Raw genomic sequence first — 17,522 nt, forward strand, 5'->3', positions numbered from 1 at the left:
TCAGGGCAGTCTTGAGATCCGCGAGGAGGGAGAGCTTCTGAAACAGTGATGTTTGTAACCGCAGCCCAGGCACACACCATAGAAGGCAAGAGTGAGGAGGAAGTCGGCCCCGGGCTTGTTCTAACATACAGGAACCAAGTGCCAGAGTCCTGAGCAAAGGGAGGAAGAAACAGCCTAACACCGAAACAGCACGTAAGGACGGCAGGGGAAGGCCCAAGAGATGGGGACTCCACCACCAACTGCAAGACGCTAGGCACAGGTCCCGCTACTCAGTGCAGTAATGGGAGCCTGCCTGAGATCCAGGCAAGGTACTGCCCGGCATGGAACCAGGTCCTCTCCCAAGTTCTCATTGGGCCAATCAATCCCACCATGCCTTCCAGAATCCAGGAAGCACAGAGCACTAAAGAGTGTGTGGATGTTTATATGTAAGATTATGGCAGAATTCATCTAGCAGTGAGCCCTGCCCTGTCCTGGACAAGTCTATTTTTAGCCTTTCTTTCTCTCCTTAGTGCAATGAAACCTTCATACGTTGCTCTAAAGCCCTCTCCATGCATTTGATGAGGGACCTGCTACCTCACAAAATATGGTCTATGCCTCCTCTTACCCTAGTGAAATCTAACAATGCTGATTTCTGGAGCCTATTTGGTCCTAGAAAATTCTGGAAGGAAATTATGAATCTTTAAGAGGTTTACAAAACAGTTGCAGAAACTTTATTAAAGGAGAACAGGGAAAAAGAAACAAAATGTGGCCCTTGTTTATGAGGCTAATGGCCTGTTGGGCAGGAAGTCTGCAGGGGTATGACAATGGCCGGTGTGTTAGAAGGGGGGCCACCCAGCTGCCTTGGACCCTGGGTTGAGCGTGTAACTGGAGACCAGATGTGAGCATTACAGAATGACTTTTGTGTTCTGCAGTAAGTGTCCCTGGCTCGTAGGAGCAAGGGTCTCCCGGTGACAAGGGCTGGGTTAAATGGTTGGTAGAGGACACGGTGACCAAAAGGAAGGACAGACGGCGTGACCTCCTCAGTCCAGAGCTAAGACGAAGGGCATGATTGGAGCAGAGTGTGTGGTGCATGCCTGGACGCCCGAGACGGTGGCATTCAAAGGCTGGTCAGAAAGAACTCCAGCTCTAGGCCGGCCTGGGCATAGCCGGACCCTGATTCCAAACAAACAGAAAACTCTAAAAGCCGAGGATTTAACTCAGTAGTAGAGTGCTTGCCTAACTCTATGTTCAAGGCCTCAGCACCACAATAAAAAAGGAAAAAAGGAGGCGAGAGCAGTTTTGAGGGGTGCTAGGCAGGTCTGCTGGTGGAAAGTCCGAGGCTCCACATCCGCGGTGGAAACTGCCACTTTCTTTCTTTTCCTTTTTTTTAAATGTATGGGTACTTCGGTTACATGGATGTACATGCTCCCCTTCCTGCCTGGTTCCAGAAGAGGGCTTCAGATCCCCTGGACTGGAGTTATAGACGGTTGTGAGCCTCCATGTAGGTGCCAGAAATCGAACCCTAGTACTTGGGAAGAGCAGCCAGCAACCATCTCTCCAGCCCCAAACTGGCATTCTTTTTAAACTTCTGTAACTTCTTTGTGTTGCTGAGGTTGTGTTAACTCTGGCCTCTTTCCACCACACACTGATGAGCTCTGACCCTGAGAGGAGCCAGTCCACACCAGGGCAAGAATTCTGATAGAAGGTTAGCTTTACCAGCCATGTGCAATTCACGGCCCGCAGGCAGGAAGCAGGCAGGCTGCTATGAGTGCCACCCTATACAAAAAGCATAAACTTACCTAAAACACTAGATGTTTGTTTTGTTTTGAAACTCAATCGCAGCGTTCTCAACATGAACTTTGTAGATGACATTGTATCACAATAAAGCCCCTGTCACAGGAACCTGTTGGTTTTGGAACTGGGGATATGGACTGACATTTGAAATGTGGTGTTTCCCCAAGTAGTTGAAATAAAAGTAGTAACTTTTCTTTTGAGTTGTAGCTCTGAAGCTATTTGCTTCAGTTTGTTAGCCTGACTTATTACTCTGTGTGTGTGTGTGTGTGTGTGTGTGTGTGTGTGTGTCCCAAGCATGCTTTTGAGTTCTCTCCCCCTCCCTTCCCTCTCCCTCCCCCCTCCCCCACCCTCCCCAAAGGCACCTCAGCCACCCCTGCAGACTGATGGAGGTTGACTTTGAAACACTTGTACTTGAGGCTGACTTCATGCGCTTCCTGGCTTGGGAAGCATAGAGACCTTGAAAGCCATGCACCAAGTGTCGGTCACCTCGGTCCCCTGCTCACCTCGGCCCCCTGCTTCCGTGGTACTTGCTGATGGGGCACAGGTCAGCTGTTCCCCCGTCACTGCTGGAGTCAGGCTCATCCCAGTCAGAGGCTCCAGGCTACCTGAGCTGAAACTTTCCCAGGACAGGAGACCACGACATGCAGTAATAAAGACCAGGAACTAAGATGGAAACAGATGTCGTTACTTGTAGTATCCTTGGGTGACAGTGGAGACCAAATTTCCCTTTTTCTCTGGGTCATGTTCTGTTTAGCCTAACAACGCACATAGCGGAAGCCTCCTTCGAAAACTGCATAAAACTGGAGGTCCAGCCACCACCTACTCTCAGGGAGAGCAAGAAACGGAGTTATTTATGGTGGCCATCTCTCAGCACGGTTGACTGGCTGGCGTTCAACCTGCCAGAGTGAGATTCACAGTGAGTCGGGCAGAACCGGACCAGGCATTGGTACCACGTATTTGCTCCCCAAAAGGCAATGCACCGGAGTTATGGCTCATCCCAGAAAAATCAGGCTGTGTGACTCAGCAATGGAGCTGTTTGTGACCGGTTACTCAGATGCCAGAGTTCCCAAAATTCCATTCAATTTAAAGGATTAACCTCAGAGCCCAGAGGCCTTGCCTTGCAGCTTTGGGGTCGGGGTAGAGGTGAGGGGTGGCTTTAGTACCTGACTGCTTTTACTGGAGGCCACCAGTTCTGGTTTGTGTTTTAAAGAAGGAGGCTTGCTTTCTTAAGATGGACTTGGGGTACTTAGGGACTTTCTTAAGATGAATTTGGGACAGTAGATACAGTTAAATGAATTGACTTTTCCCCCAAACTAAGCCAAACAGTGTGAATACACCCTAGAATTGATTCAGAATTGCCAAGTGATTGCTGACCACAGCAACAGTCACTTGCCTCAGGGGCAAATTCCAGAACTACCAATAAAGGCAGAGACAACACCAAAAACAACTAAGCCACGCCCAGCCATGCTAGTGTGTAGTATTCCATGGTGGACAGGCTGGTTTCCCTTGAATCTAAGTATGGCTACTTTAGGATGAATTAGTAACTCACCTAAGTTACTGGAAGGAGGGTTCACTTCAATGTCCTCTCACTTGTCTAATGGAAATTTTTCTTTTTCTTCAAAGTAGCAGTTTCTTTTTTGTTCAGATCTAGTTTTACTTTTTATATGTGTGTGTGGGTATGTGCATTGCACATGTGAGTGAAGGAGGCCAGAAGACCATGTCAGATCTCTTGGAGCTGTAGTTACAGGTGATTGGGAGGGTCTCCCCACCCTCCCAGCCCAAGGTGGGTTCTGGGATCCGAACTCTGGTCCTCAAGATTTATCAACAAGTGCCTTTAACCGCTTAGCGGCATCTCTCTCCAGTCGTGTGTGTGTGTGTGTGTGTGTGTGTGTGTGTGTGTGTGTAATAAGTAATTTTTTTTGGTTTTTCGAGGCAAGGTTTCTCTGTGTAGCTTTGCACCTTTCCTGGAACTCACTCTGTAGTCCAGGCTGGCCTCAAACTTGAGATCCGCCTGCCTCTGCCTCCCAGTGCTGGGATTAAAGGCGTGCGCCACCACAGCCCAGCGAGTAATTTTTATTATTATTTTATTGGAGGGGAATGGGTGTGTGTGTGACAGCGTATGTATAGCGGCCAGGGGACAATCTTGTGACATTTGTCTTCCCTTTCACCTTCACAAGGGTCCCAGGAATTGAACTCAGGTCACCATGACTTCGTGCCAAGTGTCTTTACACACTGAGCCGTTTTGCTGACCCATCATTTTTATTTTAGTTTACTTTTTGGGGCACAGGTTTTTAGTGTGTGGGCCAGACTTTCTGCATAGTTGTGATCCTCTTGCCTCACTTCCGGAGGGCTGGGGTTGCATTGCAGCAGGTAAAGGCCACCATATTTGGCTCACAACGTCGCTTCTGATCCGTGTGTGGGGCAAGGCAGTGTGTGTTTGTGTGTGTGTGTGTGTGTGTGTGTGTGTGTGTGTGTGTGGCAGGGGAGGGAGGTGGGGAGATTTTCTCAGAGGAAGCAGGGTAAGGAGTGGGCGTGAGGTGTGGGTGGGAGTTCACCCTCCCTCAGTGTAACCTCCCTAGGGCCCGGGCGCTTGTCTTGCATGGCTGAACTTGCTGTGAACTGCATTCAAGCCTCTCCCTCCGTCGGCAGCTGTCACAGAAGACACTTCATAAGTAGTAAAAGTAGCTCAACTTACCAGGCCCCCGCTGAACCAGCCTGGTGAGGTTTATGGAGCCGATGTCAAGCCACAGGACTAGACAGTTATCTCCGATTTATAGATACAGAGCACATGGGGCTTGCTGAGTCCCCACAGCCAGGTGGTGGTGGGCCATGCAGACCCCTGGTCAGCTGACTGTAGCACCACTGTATACAGTGCTTCAGGCCCGCCTGGCGGGGAGCGAATATGCAGCCAGTCACCTCCACCACAGTTGCTGTCACCACCGCCATAAGCTTCTCTCAGCGCCCTGGGGTGTCATCACTCTGCTGCCCCAGCCCCCACACTCCTTTTTTGACACAGGTCTCAGGCAGTTGACAGTGGTCTGTCCTGACCCTCCCACTTCTGACTCCGAAGTGCTGGAATACGGGCATGTGATACCACACACCCTTTTCTGTGTCTGGTCATTTTCACAGGAGACAATGTCGAGTGGAGTTTATTTTTCTAAATAAGATAGGGAATAGTGGAAATGGAAGATGGGTAGTTTTGCTGTTTTTCAAGTTGTACTGGCATTTTCGATGTTGCTTGTGAGTCTTTGTTTTGTGGGATTGAACTCAGGGCCTCGCCTCATGCCGGCAAGCACAGCTGAGTTATATTCCAAGCCTATGCCAATTACACATCACTTTGATACAAACCTTTAGCTTGTAGATTGTGTGGCGCCTCTCCACCTCCACCCAGATGGACAAGTTCCTGGCCTCTTCCATAGCTGTTTCCAGGAATGTTGATTGAATACAAGAAGTGTTGCATTGTGAGAATTCCCTGCCTGAGGAGATGTAAACAATGTTCCATCCAGGGTCCAAGGTCCCATCCAGGAATCAAAGTACCATTTCACTGAAGTTCAACCTGGGGAACCAAAAAATTGATTTGGCTTACTTATAGAGATCCTGGGTGAAGGAGCGTGGCTGATTCCAAAGCAGCTGCCTTGGAAAGCCTTTTCCCAGCATGAATGATGGCGTCTCCAACGCCACATAGATGGAGCCCCTTTAGATGGACATTCTCTGGCCTATATAGTCCAGCACCTGAGACACAACCCCCCCACTACTCCCCTTCTACCCCCTACCCCCGCCAGCCATGTTCAGTTAGGACTGAATTGCACACGCATGACTGGGGGCAGTGGTAGGAATCTCCAGTGACTTTTCCACCCCCTCCCCATTAAGGAATGTCAACACTCAGCTAGATCTGGCAGGCAGGCAAAGCCTCCTTGATGAAGACGGCAGCTGTTTTGCTTGGTGGACAGAATTCTGCCACAAGTTGTTACAAGCTGTTCCGTGTCTGGGGTCTGCAGTTTTCAGGCTTATTCTTAGAAAGAACGGTCAACAGTTGATGAAAGCTTAGGAGTGGATTTCAGGGAACCGTCCAGACTGGAACAGACGGAGGTGAGGGAGGAGAGCCCAGATGAGGGTCCTGAAGGGAAGTGGCCCTCTTCTGTCAACCCTGCAAGTCCTTGGTTTTGGCTTTGAAGTTACCAGTGTAATATGTATTGTCCCCAACCCCCTCTGGTGCCAGCTATGACCTAGAATGTCATGTGTGCTAGACAAGCATCCTGGTCTGGAAGTAGCCTGTTTCTCTTAGAGATGGTATAGTCTAGCTCTTTTTTCTGTAGTGGAGAAGATGTTTGCTACTCAGTTTGCTAAGCTGTGTCCCAGAACTGTGGTAGAACTCACACCCATGCCAGGCCTGCAGCCCCCCTCTCCACCTCCACCGGGGAACTCTGCTCACATGAGAATCCTCAACACAGCCTTGGGCGTCCCTCAAGCACAGAGCAGTGTCGCACCTCCTTGGAGCCTGTGGGTATAATAGCTAGGAGCAACAAAGTAACTGATTTTTCATTGAAGGATATTTTTAGAGATTGTACTTCATCTTAGTTAATTTTGATAGTGTTTCTTTAAAGAAATTATACTAAAGAAGTTGGATGTCGGCCTTTAACTCTATGCCCTGTATCCCTCCCAGTGTGCTGTGGAACCTGAGCCCCAATGATCTTGTGACCCGAGCTCTGAGTCCCACCAGGGCAGGCATGGCCAGTGTGGCTGAGTGCCATCAAGCGGTGCTCAGGACACAGTCAAGTGCTTATAGCTCAAGCATGGGGACCTGAGTTTGGAGTCCCTGTACCCAAGTAAGCGTTTGACTTGGCACACCTGTAATCCCAGTGCTGGGAAGATTCCCTGGAGCTTGCTGGCCAGCTAGTCTGGTCAAACCGGTGAGCTCCAGGGTCAGCGAGAGACCCTGTATCAAAAAATAGTGATTGGGGAAGACACTGAAGTTGACCTCTGGTTTACACACACACATACACACATACACACACACACACACATACACACACACACACACACACACACACACACACACACACACGAAATAAGTAAAGGTAGTTTGTAGCACTGTGTGTTTGATAGAGAAATGCCTATCTCAGGAGCTCTAGTTAGGTGTTTACATAAATCTGAGACTGACCTCATCTCTATAACTGCAGACTGACACGGGTTTGTTATACTAAGACCCCCTAACGCCATACTTAATCTTGCTGTCCGTGATCAGCCATTCTGAGCCAACCTCCGGCCCTTAGGAAGTACTGAGCAGAGCCTAGTACACTCTTCTCAAACTTCCATTCTCCTGTTGTTTTGTGAGACAAGATCTCAAGTAGCCCAGACTGGCCTTGAACTCGTGATTCATCTGATTCAGGCTCCCCACCTCCTGCTTCACGCCAAATGCTGATGTTACAGGCGTTCATCACCACACCTGGAGCATTTCCCTCACCAAACACGCTGACATCATTCACAGGGTAGCGGTGTAGTTTGAGCTGCATAGCGTGTATGTTTGGTCTGTATAAATTCCACCTTGTTCTTTCAACCTACCTGAGTAGCCAATGGCAAGCCCTTCCCAGTGTGGTCCTGTCAGAACACAAGATGACTGGTCAGCCTGGCCTCACCCTGAAGGCCACGATTCCTCAGCATTTATTTCCAGTGCCCCCCTGCACTGACAGGTAGCCCCGCTGTGTCCTACCTCACAGTCACAGCCATAAAGAGCAGGTTCCCTTGCTCCTGGGGGCCTCATGAGGAGACAGAGCTAGGAAGGTTCTGGAACGATAAACACTTCTTTTAAGAATGGGATGAGACAGGTGGTAGCTGAGGGACATGGGCAGTGGATCCGTGGAACGGTGGCCAGCCGTGGTCATTGTTCCAGAGGTGCCCAGCTAGTGCCTGCCCTTTCCTGTTCCACCGCACATCCACTTGGCTGCACTCAATAGCAGGACTGTTTTTAGAGTCTGCCGAATATAAGCTGTGGGGGTTTCCGTAGAAACAAAAGTTGGTAACTGTTGCTACTTCCTGTAACCAAGGCAACTCAGGAAAGGGATTCTGTCACTCTGCAACCTCCACCCCGTCTGGAAACCACCATGTGTTTGTCAGCCATGTTAACATGGGTGTGGGTGGGCGCACACCAGGATCTCCGAGTTCCCACAGGACGGAGGCCTCTGCCTGTTTCTAAACCAAGCCCGCTTGTGTGTGTGTGTGTGTGTGTGTGTGTGTCACTTTTGGCTTCAGCAGCGGGCTACTCATGTTGCACTCACATGAGTGAACTTTCACTCCATCCTTAGAACTTTTCTGAAAAGGCTTTAGTTTTGTTATGTCATGATGAAATATCCCCTGATGGAAAATACTACCAATTCCGCTCAATTCTAAAGCCTGGAGGCTTCAACAAAATGTATCTTTTGTGACATCTTTATGTCTAAGTAGCCCCAGTGGGGCATCATTTCCAGGTGGCATCTGAGGAGGCAGACCAAGGAGGTGGCGGTGTCCCTGGGGACCCTCATCTATCTGTGACCGAGGTCTCAGCCCACCTGGAGTTCTGGAAACTTAGAGACTGTTGCATGCCACCTCCAGGCACCTTGCAGGACTGAGCTGCATGTTGTCTATGTGCAATGAGTCTGTCTGTGGATGGAGAGGTGGGAGCTGGCGTTGCAGGCCCAAGGCTTCCTCAGTCTGGTGGAGGAAGTGACCTGAGACCAGAACTGTCTCAATCCCCTTTCTCAAGAACTTCCTTAGAGCTGTGACCCATGGGTGTACATCCTTCCAGCTTCTCTGTAGACTCCAGGACCCTTTGGTGTCAGTACCATGACCACAGGGTGAGAGGGCCTGGCATGCATACCTTCTCTGTTGGGCCTGAGTATCAGGAAAGCCTCAAGGCCCAGGCTGGCATGAGCAGAGCCTGGATGCTGAAGGACTCACTGAGGGTGGTGTACCCTGGAGGTGAGGGGTGGGCCTCCTGCAGACCCATCTTGTCTGAGCACACTTTGCGGATCATGTATCTAGTCTTTCATGGCAGGAGCCTCAGAAATATTTGTGTGGCCCAGGGAGATTGCTCAGTGACACCCCAGTGCATACTTTACTGATAGTCAAGACATCCCACTGACTTCTCAAACAGCTCTCTGAAGCCTTTGCCAGCCTTACCCCCGGACTGTCACACATATGGCTGTATAGCCCATAGTAGGCATTTCAATAGCAATTATTTCTGCAGCTGCCCAGTGAACTGGACACTTGGCCAAGGGACCCTGCAGCAAGCTGTGGGGTTGGCATTGGGGATAATAGATGGGAGACCTGAGGCACTGGGTCAGACTTGTGCTTCTCTGTGGCTCTCCTTGCCATCCTTCTTACCAAGGGTGGGTGTGTCCTTGGATATGTGTGTCTCACCCATGATGGGTGTGTCCATGGATTGTGTGTGTCACCAGGGTGGATGTGTTCTTGGACTGTATGTCTCATTTAGGTGGGCGTACTCTTGGATTTGAGGATGGTTTATGGTGTGTAAAGGGGAGTCTGGAGTCAGAGGATCAGCCTTGTGGAATTGTCATAGGCAACTTTGGTGATCTAGGGGCCCTTTCCAGCTGTCCCCACCCCAAGGAGTACCTCGCTTTAAAAGCCCAGCCTGTAAAAGCTGTTTATAGGCTCCCAGGCCAGGGCCCACAGCAGCTAGGGGAATGCCAGCCATGGACCATAGAAGGGGAGAGGAAATTCACATCCTGAACCAGCAGCTCTGGCAGTCCCCAAGAAGCTAGCAAGCCTGTGGTTTGTCACAGGAGCCTGCTCCTGACACCCTCTGCCTCGTGCCCTGGCTGAGGAGCCAGGATGGGTCTACACCTGGACAGTTTCTAGAGCAATCAATCATGTTTGCTTCCCAGCAGCCAGTGACCTCGGGTTTGGGGTTTGTGCCCCACCCCTTCCTTCCCCAACTTGCTACCTACTGAAAAAGGTCAAATATCCCAAGGCATACATGTACTCCCACACAGCAATGTCCCTACCCTTGGGCAAGCACCGGCATGCAGGGGGCTTGTGAAGCCCCGGTGGATCGGGCCTCTGGAGGAGAGGTAGCAGGTCCCTGCCAATGCTCCTCAGGAAACTGTCCCTAGTCCCCAACAGGCCAAGGGATGTGCTTGGAGAGTTTTTAAATCCATCTGTGACCTCACACAATGGTTTTGTATTTTGGCAAAGCGGCTGCCCAGGAATGCATACCTCAGGAGTACCTGCCCAAGGCAGCTGACCCCGAGAACTACCTGGACAGTTGGCACATTGAGGACAGACCTGGGCTTTGCCCTGTGCACTGGGGATGAACCTTGAGCCTGGGTGCCACCTGATGGACCTCGGTTGCTTCATACATCAGTTCATTTCACAACTTGGTCACATCCAGCCTTCCCTGGTGACTCCACAGAGACCATATGCATGCCCATCATCCTCCAGCTCCCGTCTGTGTGGTGCTCTTCTTAGCAGTGTGTCTGAATAGGACGAAGCATGCTGCTGCAGCACTAACTGCAGGCCTCAGAGCTAGAGTGAGCTCCACTGAGTGCAGGCTTTGTCTTACGAAGACATGCACAGTCACATGTCGGGTTTGGATCCGTGTCAGTGTTCGGCTCCTCTGTCTGCTGGTGTTTGGTTGGGCAGGTTCCAGGAAACAAGATGATTGCCATCACTTCCTGTACTGTGAGGCTCTGTCTCCCCACAAGTCATGTGAGCAGGGTAAGAGACGTGGGTGTCGTGAATGGTGGAGTTTACAAGGACCTGGAGCTGTATTGAATTACAAACTAAGCTTCTAAAACTTGATATCAGGAAGAGCTGGCACATAGCAGACTTCATTCATGTGGCTCCTTTGTCAGCCGGTGCCTCGACGTCTCAAGGCAGGACGGGTGGCTTTACGGTTTTTAGCACGACTGCCCTCAAGGACAGGGAGCATGTTGGGCTAAGATGGACCACAGCGGGAGAGCTGTGTCCCAAGGGGGCGTTCTTGTGACAGGCTCTACAAGCTCAAGTGTGTGGACCCCATTTAGGGACTTTGGCCCAGTGCCAAGAATTAGTCCAGCTAGGGTGAGGGGCTAGCCACGCATCCTGGCATGGAGTATGTATGAGGTACTCAACATCCCCAGCTCAGAGGAGGCCAACAAGTCATCCCAGAAGCAAGGTCATCTGTTGGTATGGAATAAATCCTCAGAGACTCGCAGCTTTGACTAACGTTCCTCTTGTGACTTCACAGCTCTGGGGTCAGGTGTGTGGGCCTCTCTTTGCTAGGACCTATGCTCAGGTTTTACAGGCTGTCAACAGTAGTTAGCCAAGTTAGGTCCTTCTGGACCTCAGGATCCTTTTCTGAGCTCATTTGTGGTTCCAGAACCTTCACTTTCTTGGAGGTTATAGAATTATAGAATGGTGGCCCCTGTTCCTGCTGGCTGTCACCTGGGGGCTACTCACAGCTCTTGAGATTCCCCTCACAAGCCTCTCTTATATGGCATCCAGTTTTTTCAAGACGAGCAAAAAGACTTCCCCAAACTGTCTTAGAGGCCTCGTCAAAGCCCCCCAAGTATATGCTTCTTGCTCAACTCAAGGTCAGCTGATGAAAGTCTTTAATCTGTATAGTCCTCCCTCCCATATAATGTTACGTAGTGACAGGAAAGACATCATCATGTTCACAACTCCCCACATACACACTCAAGGGGAGGAAACTATACAGATGGAATAGATACAGGGTATCTATACCAGCATCGTCAGCAGAGTTCTGGGGACCCTCCTAGAACCTGTAGGCCTTTCTAGAAGTCTCTCAGCTACATTCCTCTCTCCTGCCCCATCTGGTGCTCATACCTTTCTCCTGGCTCTTTCCATAAACCCTTCCCTGTTCCTCCTTGTCCAAGCCGATGGGCTAATACTGTTGTCAAAACTCTTGCCTAGTCTCTGCCTTCTTAGAAGGGAACCAACAGGCCCAGGGCCGTGTGCCTCCTCACCCGAGGGTGGGTCTTGAATGTAAAGAGCCTCCTTCAATCTTTCTCTCCAGCCCTGGGTTCTTCTTGCAGACCTCAAGTACCCATTTAGGACATGTAACTGGTGTGGAACCTTTAAAATGACACCAAGTGCCAGAGTTCTGATACAGCCATGATGGGGCAGCACTTCACCTCTGTGCTCCAGCCCCAGCTCCAGCCCCAGCTCCAGCCTCACCCTCAGCTTGCGGTGTTGGATGCCCTTTGATTCGAAAGACGTGGACTTGGACTGATAAGGGACCACACAAGCAAAATCTGCTACGGAGTCAATTCCTTGGAAGCTGGAAAGAAATCCCTTGTGATTCATCTTAGTAGTCAACTTTCATTAGAATTGAAAGAGACCAGGGCCAGGCATGGTGGTGGTGAGCTCCTGAAATCCTAGCATGGCAGAAGGTGCCAGGGCTGAGGCAGGAGGATGGTGAATTTGAGGCTGGCCTGGGCTATGTAGATAGCAGGACCTTGTCTTTTCAAAGAATCGAAAAGTGGAAAAATAAAAAGGAGGGAGGGAAGAGAAAAGGAAGGACCAGTTTGTCTTCTGGGATTGTGTGTGTGTGTGTGTGTGTGTGTGTGTGTGTGTGTGTGTGTGTGTGTCTGTGTGTGTGTCTGTGTGTGTGGTCAGGGAGGCAATATTCAGGTCAGCCACCAGGACCTATCTCCTAGTGGGAGTATGCAGCTCAGAAATCCAAACATGCTTCGGCTCTTGCTCCTGGCTGGCTCCACTAGCTAGCTGGGTCCGGAAAGTGCTGTATTAAAATGACCTAGGGAACATGAGACATTACAAAACTCCAGAGCTGTGGGTAGAAGAATTATTGACTGTGTATCCAAGGAACTTACCTGCCAAGAAGGTGGGACTTGACACCAGAGACCCTGAATTCTAGAACATTCTGCCTTTTACCTCCCCGGCTTCTGGGTTGCATGAGATAAGAGCATTCCCATGCTCTGTCATCATACAGCAGGGTCAAAATGCCATCTGTGACCCATTGGTTGACATAGTCAACTGTGTTCTGGTGGCTGATCTGCTGGGGGCCTAAAGATTGTTAGATGAAGATAGTTCTTTTAATGCCAGGACTGACTCTACCATCCAGAGCCCTCCACTGAGAGCCCTCCACTGAGAGGCTTCCTCCACTGTGCTGTTGGCCATCAGGGGAGAACCTGAGCTCCCCTCACTGCAGGGGGAGGGGAGTCATAGGGCATCAGCGTAGGCCAAGAGGGACCGGGCAGGAGTCGCAAGAGTAGATCTCTCTATGAGGCCACCAGACTGGGGCCCTGCAGGGCTACCTGGCTCTGACACTGAGCCGGGTCTAGGAGTGGAATGAAGTGTGCTTAGAACAGCGTTCCCCTGGCATTTAGTGAGGGTTCAGCAGTCACCCCCCTGTCCTCAGGGGACGGCAGGTGATAGCAAACTCTGTCAGACTGTTTCTTAGACACGTGTACCTATGACATAACTTTATTTCTAAACTGGGCACAGTAGAACATTAACAATGCACCATGGCAATCTTAGCATATGATTATCCTTTCCTTTTTGAGTCAGGAACTTTCACCTCTTTATTAAAAGGAAGTACTTCTAGGCTCTTCTTGGGCATATGTCCGAATCACAACCCATGTGCTTTGGGGCCATTGCTAAGTGAAATGAGCATAACCTCAATACAAGTGCTGGCTGTTGCTGGAGTGGGAGATAGTGCATAAGACGTGGAAACTCTGGGAGTCAACGCTTGAGCAAGATAGAACAAAATGGCGCTGGATTCGATCATGCATTTGATCAGCATTGCACATTTTTAAAAACACAGGAATTATTTGTTTCTGAAAATTTCCTTAACGTGTTTTTGAACTTCGGTGGACCCCAGTTAACTGGTAAAGGAGGAGCTCCTGGGCCCCTAGCCACTGTTCTTCCCACTCTTGACAACCCTGCCTCTCGAGCGCATCTGTGAATCAGCACTGTATGCTTGTTAAGCTCTAAACAAGGCTTCCTCTACACAGTGTCGTTAACTATGTACCCAGAAGGTGCCTGGTCTGTTCTCTAATAAGGTTTCTGGGTCTGTTTCAGGCGGAAGCCAGGCTTGCAGCGAAGCGTGCAGCCCGCGCCGAGGCTCGAGAGATCCGCATGAAGGAGCTGGAGCGGCAGCAGAAGGAGGTAATGGAGGCCGGGGGCTCGTGGTTGGTTCTCTCTCTGAGGTGTGTTAGGACGTGAAGGCGGAGCACCTGCTGCTGCTGAGCTCCTGTTCCCTTCTCTGTCACCTGTGCGTCGCTCCTGCTTGGAATGTGCGTGCCCCGTGGGTGTGCCCTGTGGGTTTTGTTCTAGGTTCGGCCCAGAGTGCACGTAGCGTGGGTGCCAGGCATGCTTGCCCAACCGGAGGCCTGAGAGAAAGCGCATAGCCTGTGAGCTTACCTGTTAGCAGTGAGTTCCCGGGCCGGTTTTCTAGCTGAGAAGGGCTGGAGAGAACTGGGTTTGGCTTCTGTCTAACGATGGGGTTAGGGTCTGGATCCTCTCAGTTAGAACCAGAAAAGATCAGAGTCTTTTTTAAATTTAATTGGCCAACTTCTTTCATTTAAAAAAAAAAAAGTTTTCCCTGAGGCTTATATAGCGGTACGAAGAACAGGGTGAGCATTGTGGATAAGTAGTCACGCGAACAAATGTACTCCAGGGGACCAGAGTGGTCATAGGTGCCCACACCCCTTCATCCTATCTGCTGTTGCTTTTAAAACCTCAAATCAGAATTCCTTTCCAGCAGCTGGTGTGTCGGCTCTTTAAGTGCGTTAGGTTGTTAGGTTGCTGGCTTCTCCACGACCCTGCCGGTGGACCCTGCCGGTGAACCCTTCCTGAGTGTTCGCTCCAGCCCCGCACTGCAGGGCTTGCCCATTAAGAAGGTTTGAATGTGTTGGGCAGTAGTAAGCAGCTGCCGGAGTGGTCCTTCACAGACAGGTTCCGGTTCTGTTCATGGAGCCCAGCCGATGTTCACCATGGTGCAACTTCAGATGGAAGTTCTCATTTCCTATTTCTCTTGAGACCACTGTGTATTCCTCCCTCTTTCCAACCAGGCCCAAGGCTGTCAATGTGCTCTCTAGGGACAGCTGGGCCACTAGACTGTGATGTTCACTGTCCCTCCCTGTCTGGGGACTTTGCCACCCCAGGGAGAAATATGCCAACAGAAGAGGGGGTGGGGCCAGACTTGATTTGGGGAAGGAAACTTCCAGGCGGTGTGTGGGTGGCCATACAGTACTGGGAGCCCTGGCCTCCTGGCTCAGCCAAAGGGTACCAGAACCCTAGTGGGAGAGGAAGGTGGGTCAGGGCATTCGCCACCATGAGGGGACCGCACCCTGTTCTGCGGCGATCAGGAAGTGACTTTGGCAAGCGTCTCCTGTGTGCTGAGCTGTGAGCAAAAAATTCAACCAGTTTCAGAAGGTGACTCACTGTCTTCCATTCTGGTTGCAAATGCTAATAAAATAAAAAAAAAGTGCAATATGCTCTAATCTTTGTTATTTTACATTTAGAAGTTGGTACTTTGGTGTGTGTATGTGTTTTAATATTTTTCTCTCTTAGTTGTCTGGAGAAGCATCTGTCTCCTTTCTAATAAGCAGGTTTATCTTTTCAAAATCAGAAAATAGGCATCCTGGTTTTTTGGGGTTAATTATTTGGGCTTTTTCCCAGATGAACCGTGATTGCCAGGCCTTTGAGTTAACTGAGGTGCCTCCTTCCCCAGTCTCTTGGCCAAGGGTGAGGTGGGCTTAAGGGGAATCAGAACCCGGCGAACACCTGTCAGTCAGGATGCTCCCACCAGGAAGCGATTTCAGGAAACTCGCCAGAGACAAATGTCTGGACCCACAAGTGGAGACTAGGAAAAGGTGACTCTGCTTTGTAGGTCACTGTCACGCCGCACTCCACCTCTGAGCCAGCGCTGCCTAGGAGACCGTCCCAACTAGAGCTCCTTGGCTCACCTGACTCTGGCATACATACTGGGTAGTTTATTTGGAACTGAATTTTTATTTTTTTTTATTTTATTTTATTTGTAATGACCAAGTCCCATTTATTTCTCAGACCGCCTGGTATCATTTGTTCTGTGAAACTTTTCTGTCCATTTAATAGACACTTGTGGACCACTGTGTGTAGGGCCCTGCTGGCCCCGCCCATTGACTGGGGGAGCCACAGGGTAGTAGGATGGGGAGGCAGGAAGTTCTGAAGCTGGGGACTGCTGTTTCTTAGGATGCATCCCAGTTACAGAGGACAGCTCCTGTCATCGGTAGAGCCAGCAGCCCCGTAGGAGCTGCCCCCATGGGTGCTATGCCCAGCTTAGGCTCACCCACTGTCAGCTTACCCTGGTTCTGTCTTCCTTTCTTTTTCCTTTCTTCCTTCCTTCTTTCCTTTCTTTCTTCCTTCCTTCCTTCCTTCCTTCCTTCCTTCCTTCCTTCCGTCCTTCTCCTTTAGGCAGTAGTGGGGATTGAACCTGGAATCTCATGTATACTGGGCACTCACTCCCCCACTGAGTCCCAGCACCAGCACCAACAGTCTGAAAAAATTCCCAGGGTACTCTGCTGCTCTGCCAGTTCCGGGGGTTAATTGCACTTTATGTCCCACTGTTCTTTCAGTGCATGACGCTCCTCACAGCTGTCGGTGTCAGCTCTTGTTAGAGACAAAAAAAGGACTGAGCGCAGTGGGATGCAGTGAGCCTGGGAGCTGGCTCCACGTTGTGCTCATGCCTGTTAGTGAGCTTGGTGTCCCGAGTGACTTTCCCCAAGATGTAAAATCCTACAGAGATTAAGGTGGAAGTGAGTTATAGAGTATGTGTACATGCATCTACTAAGCAACACTGTAAACTACATTCGTTCTTACTGATGAGTAGCGCTGATTGGCATATGTGCGCGATTACGTTAAAAGCTCCTACAGATTCGTGGTTGAATCTCTGGGCAGATTTAGCAGCATCCACAGCTAAGAGGAAGTTGAGTGAGTCCTTATATTTTTTTTTTCTTTTTTGAGCAGAAGGATATTTGGCCTTGAACACCAAATATCTCCTCTTTGCTGCATCGGAGGCAGAATTCCTCAGGCAGAGCTGACGTCAGGAACTGCATAGGAGGAGAAGCAATGTGCGGATGCACTAGTGTCAGGGGACAAGTCTGCAGAGAAGAGGGAGTGAGAGCAGCTCACAGCCTGACGCCGCAGCCCCCTGCAGACCTGTCTTCTCAGTCCTGGCTATTATTAGAAGCAGCGAGCCCAACTTGAGCTCATACCATCCGACAGCCCAGGGCACTGGCATTTTAAGTTGTTGATTAAGGAGAAATGAATATGCTTTGGACGGCCAGTGCTTAGCCAGTAGGGTTGGTATTTTCGTATAAAACTGGGAAACATGATCCTTGCTTTCTCCTACACATGCTACTGCTGAGCAGGAATGGCTTTCCCAGAAGAAGGGGTCAGAGCCAAGGCAGCCTGGATGAGGAGGCCTCAAGCTGGTGGCTAGAAGTGGGGTCCCCTAGGAGAGTTTGCAGAGTGTACAGAGAGTGAAGATGGGAAAGGCAGCCGTGTTGGGGTGCAGGTCTGCCACCAGGTCAGGACCATGAGCTGTATCCAGACCCAGGGGGTTCTAGGGATCCCTGGTGAAGACTTGTCAGCCACATAGATGGCAAGAGTCAACTACAGCATCCTCAAGCTGTGCTTTGAGGCTGCTTGAGTGGATCTGAACTCCTTTTTAGTGGACTTTCCAGATGAGAATACTATATAGGCATTCTTTGGGAAATCATAGGGCTCCTTGAACTTCACAGGAAAGC

The 17,522-nt window shown here is 50.3% G+C and overlaps 1 protein-coding gene across 8 annotated transcripts in view; it reads left to right on the forward strand.

The window, feature by feature from the left end:
• The window catches only part of Lrrfip1 (LRR binding FLII interacting protein 1), a 135,832-nt gene that overhangs the window by 59,336 nt on the left and 58,974 nt on the right, over positions 1 to 17,522 (forward strand). For all 8 annotated transcript variants that reach the window (XM_059278086.1, XM_059278080.1, XM_059278081.1 and 5 more), the window contains exon 2: positions 13,813 to 13,899. In XM_059278086.1, coding sequence (XP_059134069.1) covers positions 13,813 to 13,899 — 87 coding nt within the window. The remainder of the gene's footprint in view (positions 1 to 13,812; positions 13,900 to 17,522) is intronic.

The sequence above is a fragment of the Peromyscus eremicus genome, chromosome 13 (genome assembly GCF_949786415.1).
Source record: "Peromyscus eremicus chromosome 13, PerEre_H2_v1, whole genome shotgun sequence".
In the NCBI taxonomy this organism is placed as follows: domain Eukaryota; kingdom Metazoa; phylum Chordata; class Mammalia; order Rodentia; family Cricetidae; genus Peromyscus; species Peromyscus eremicus.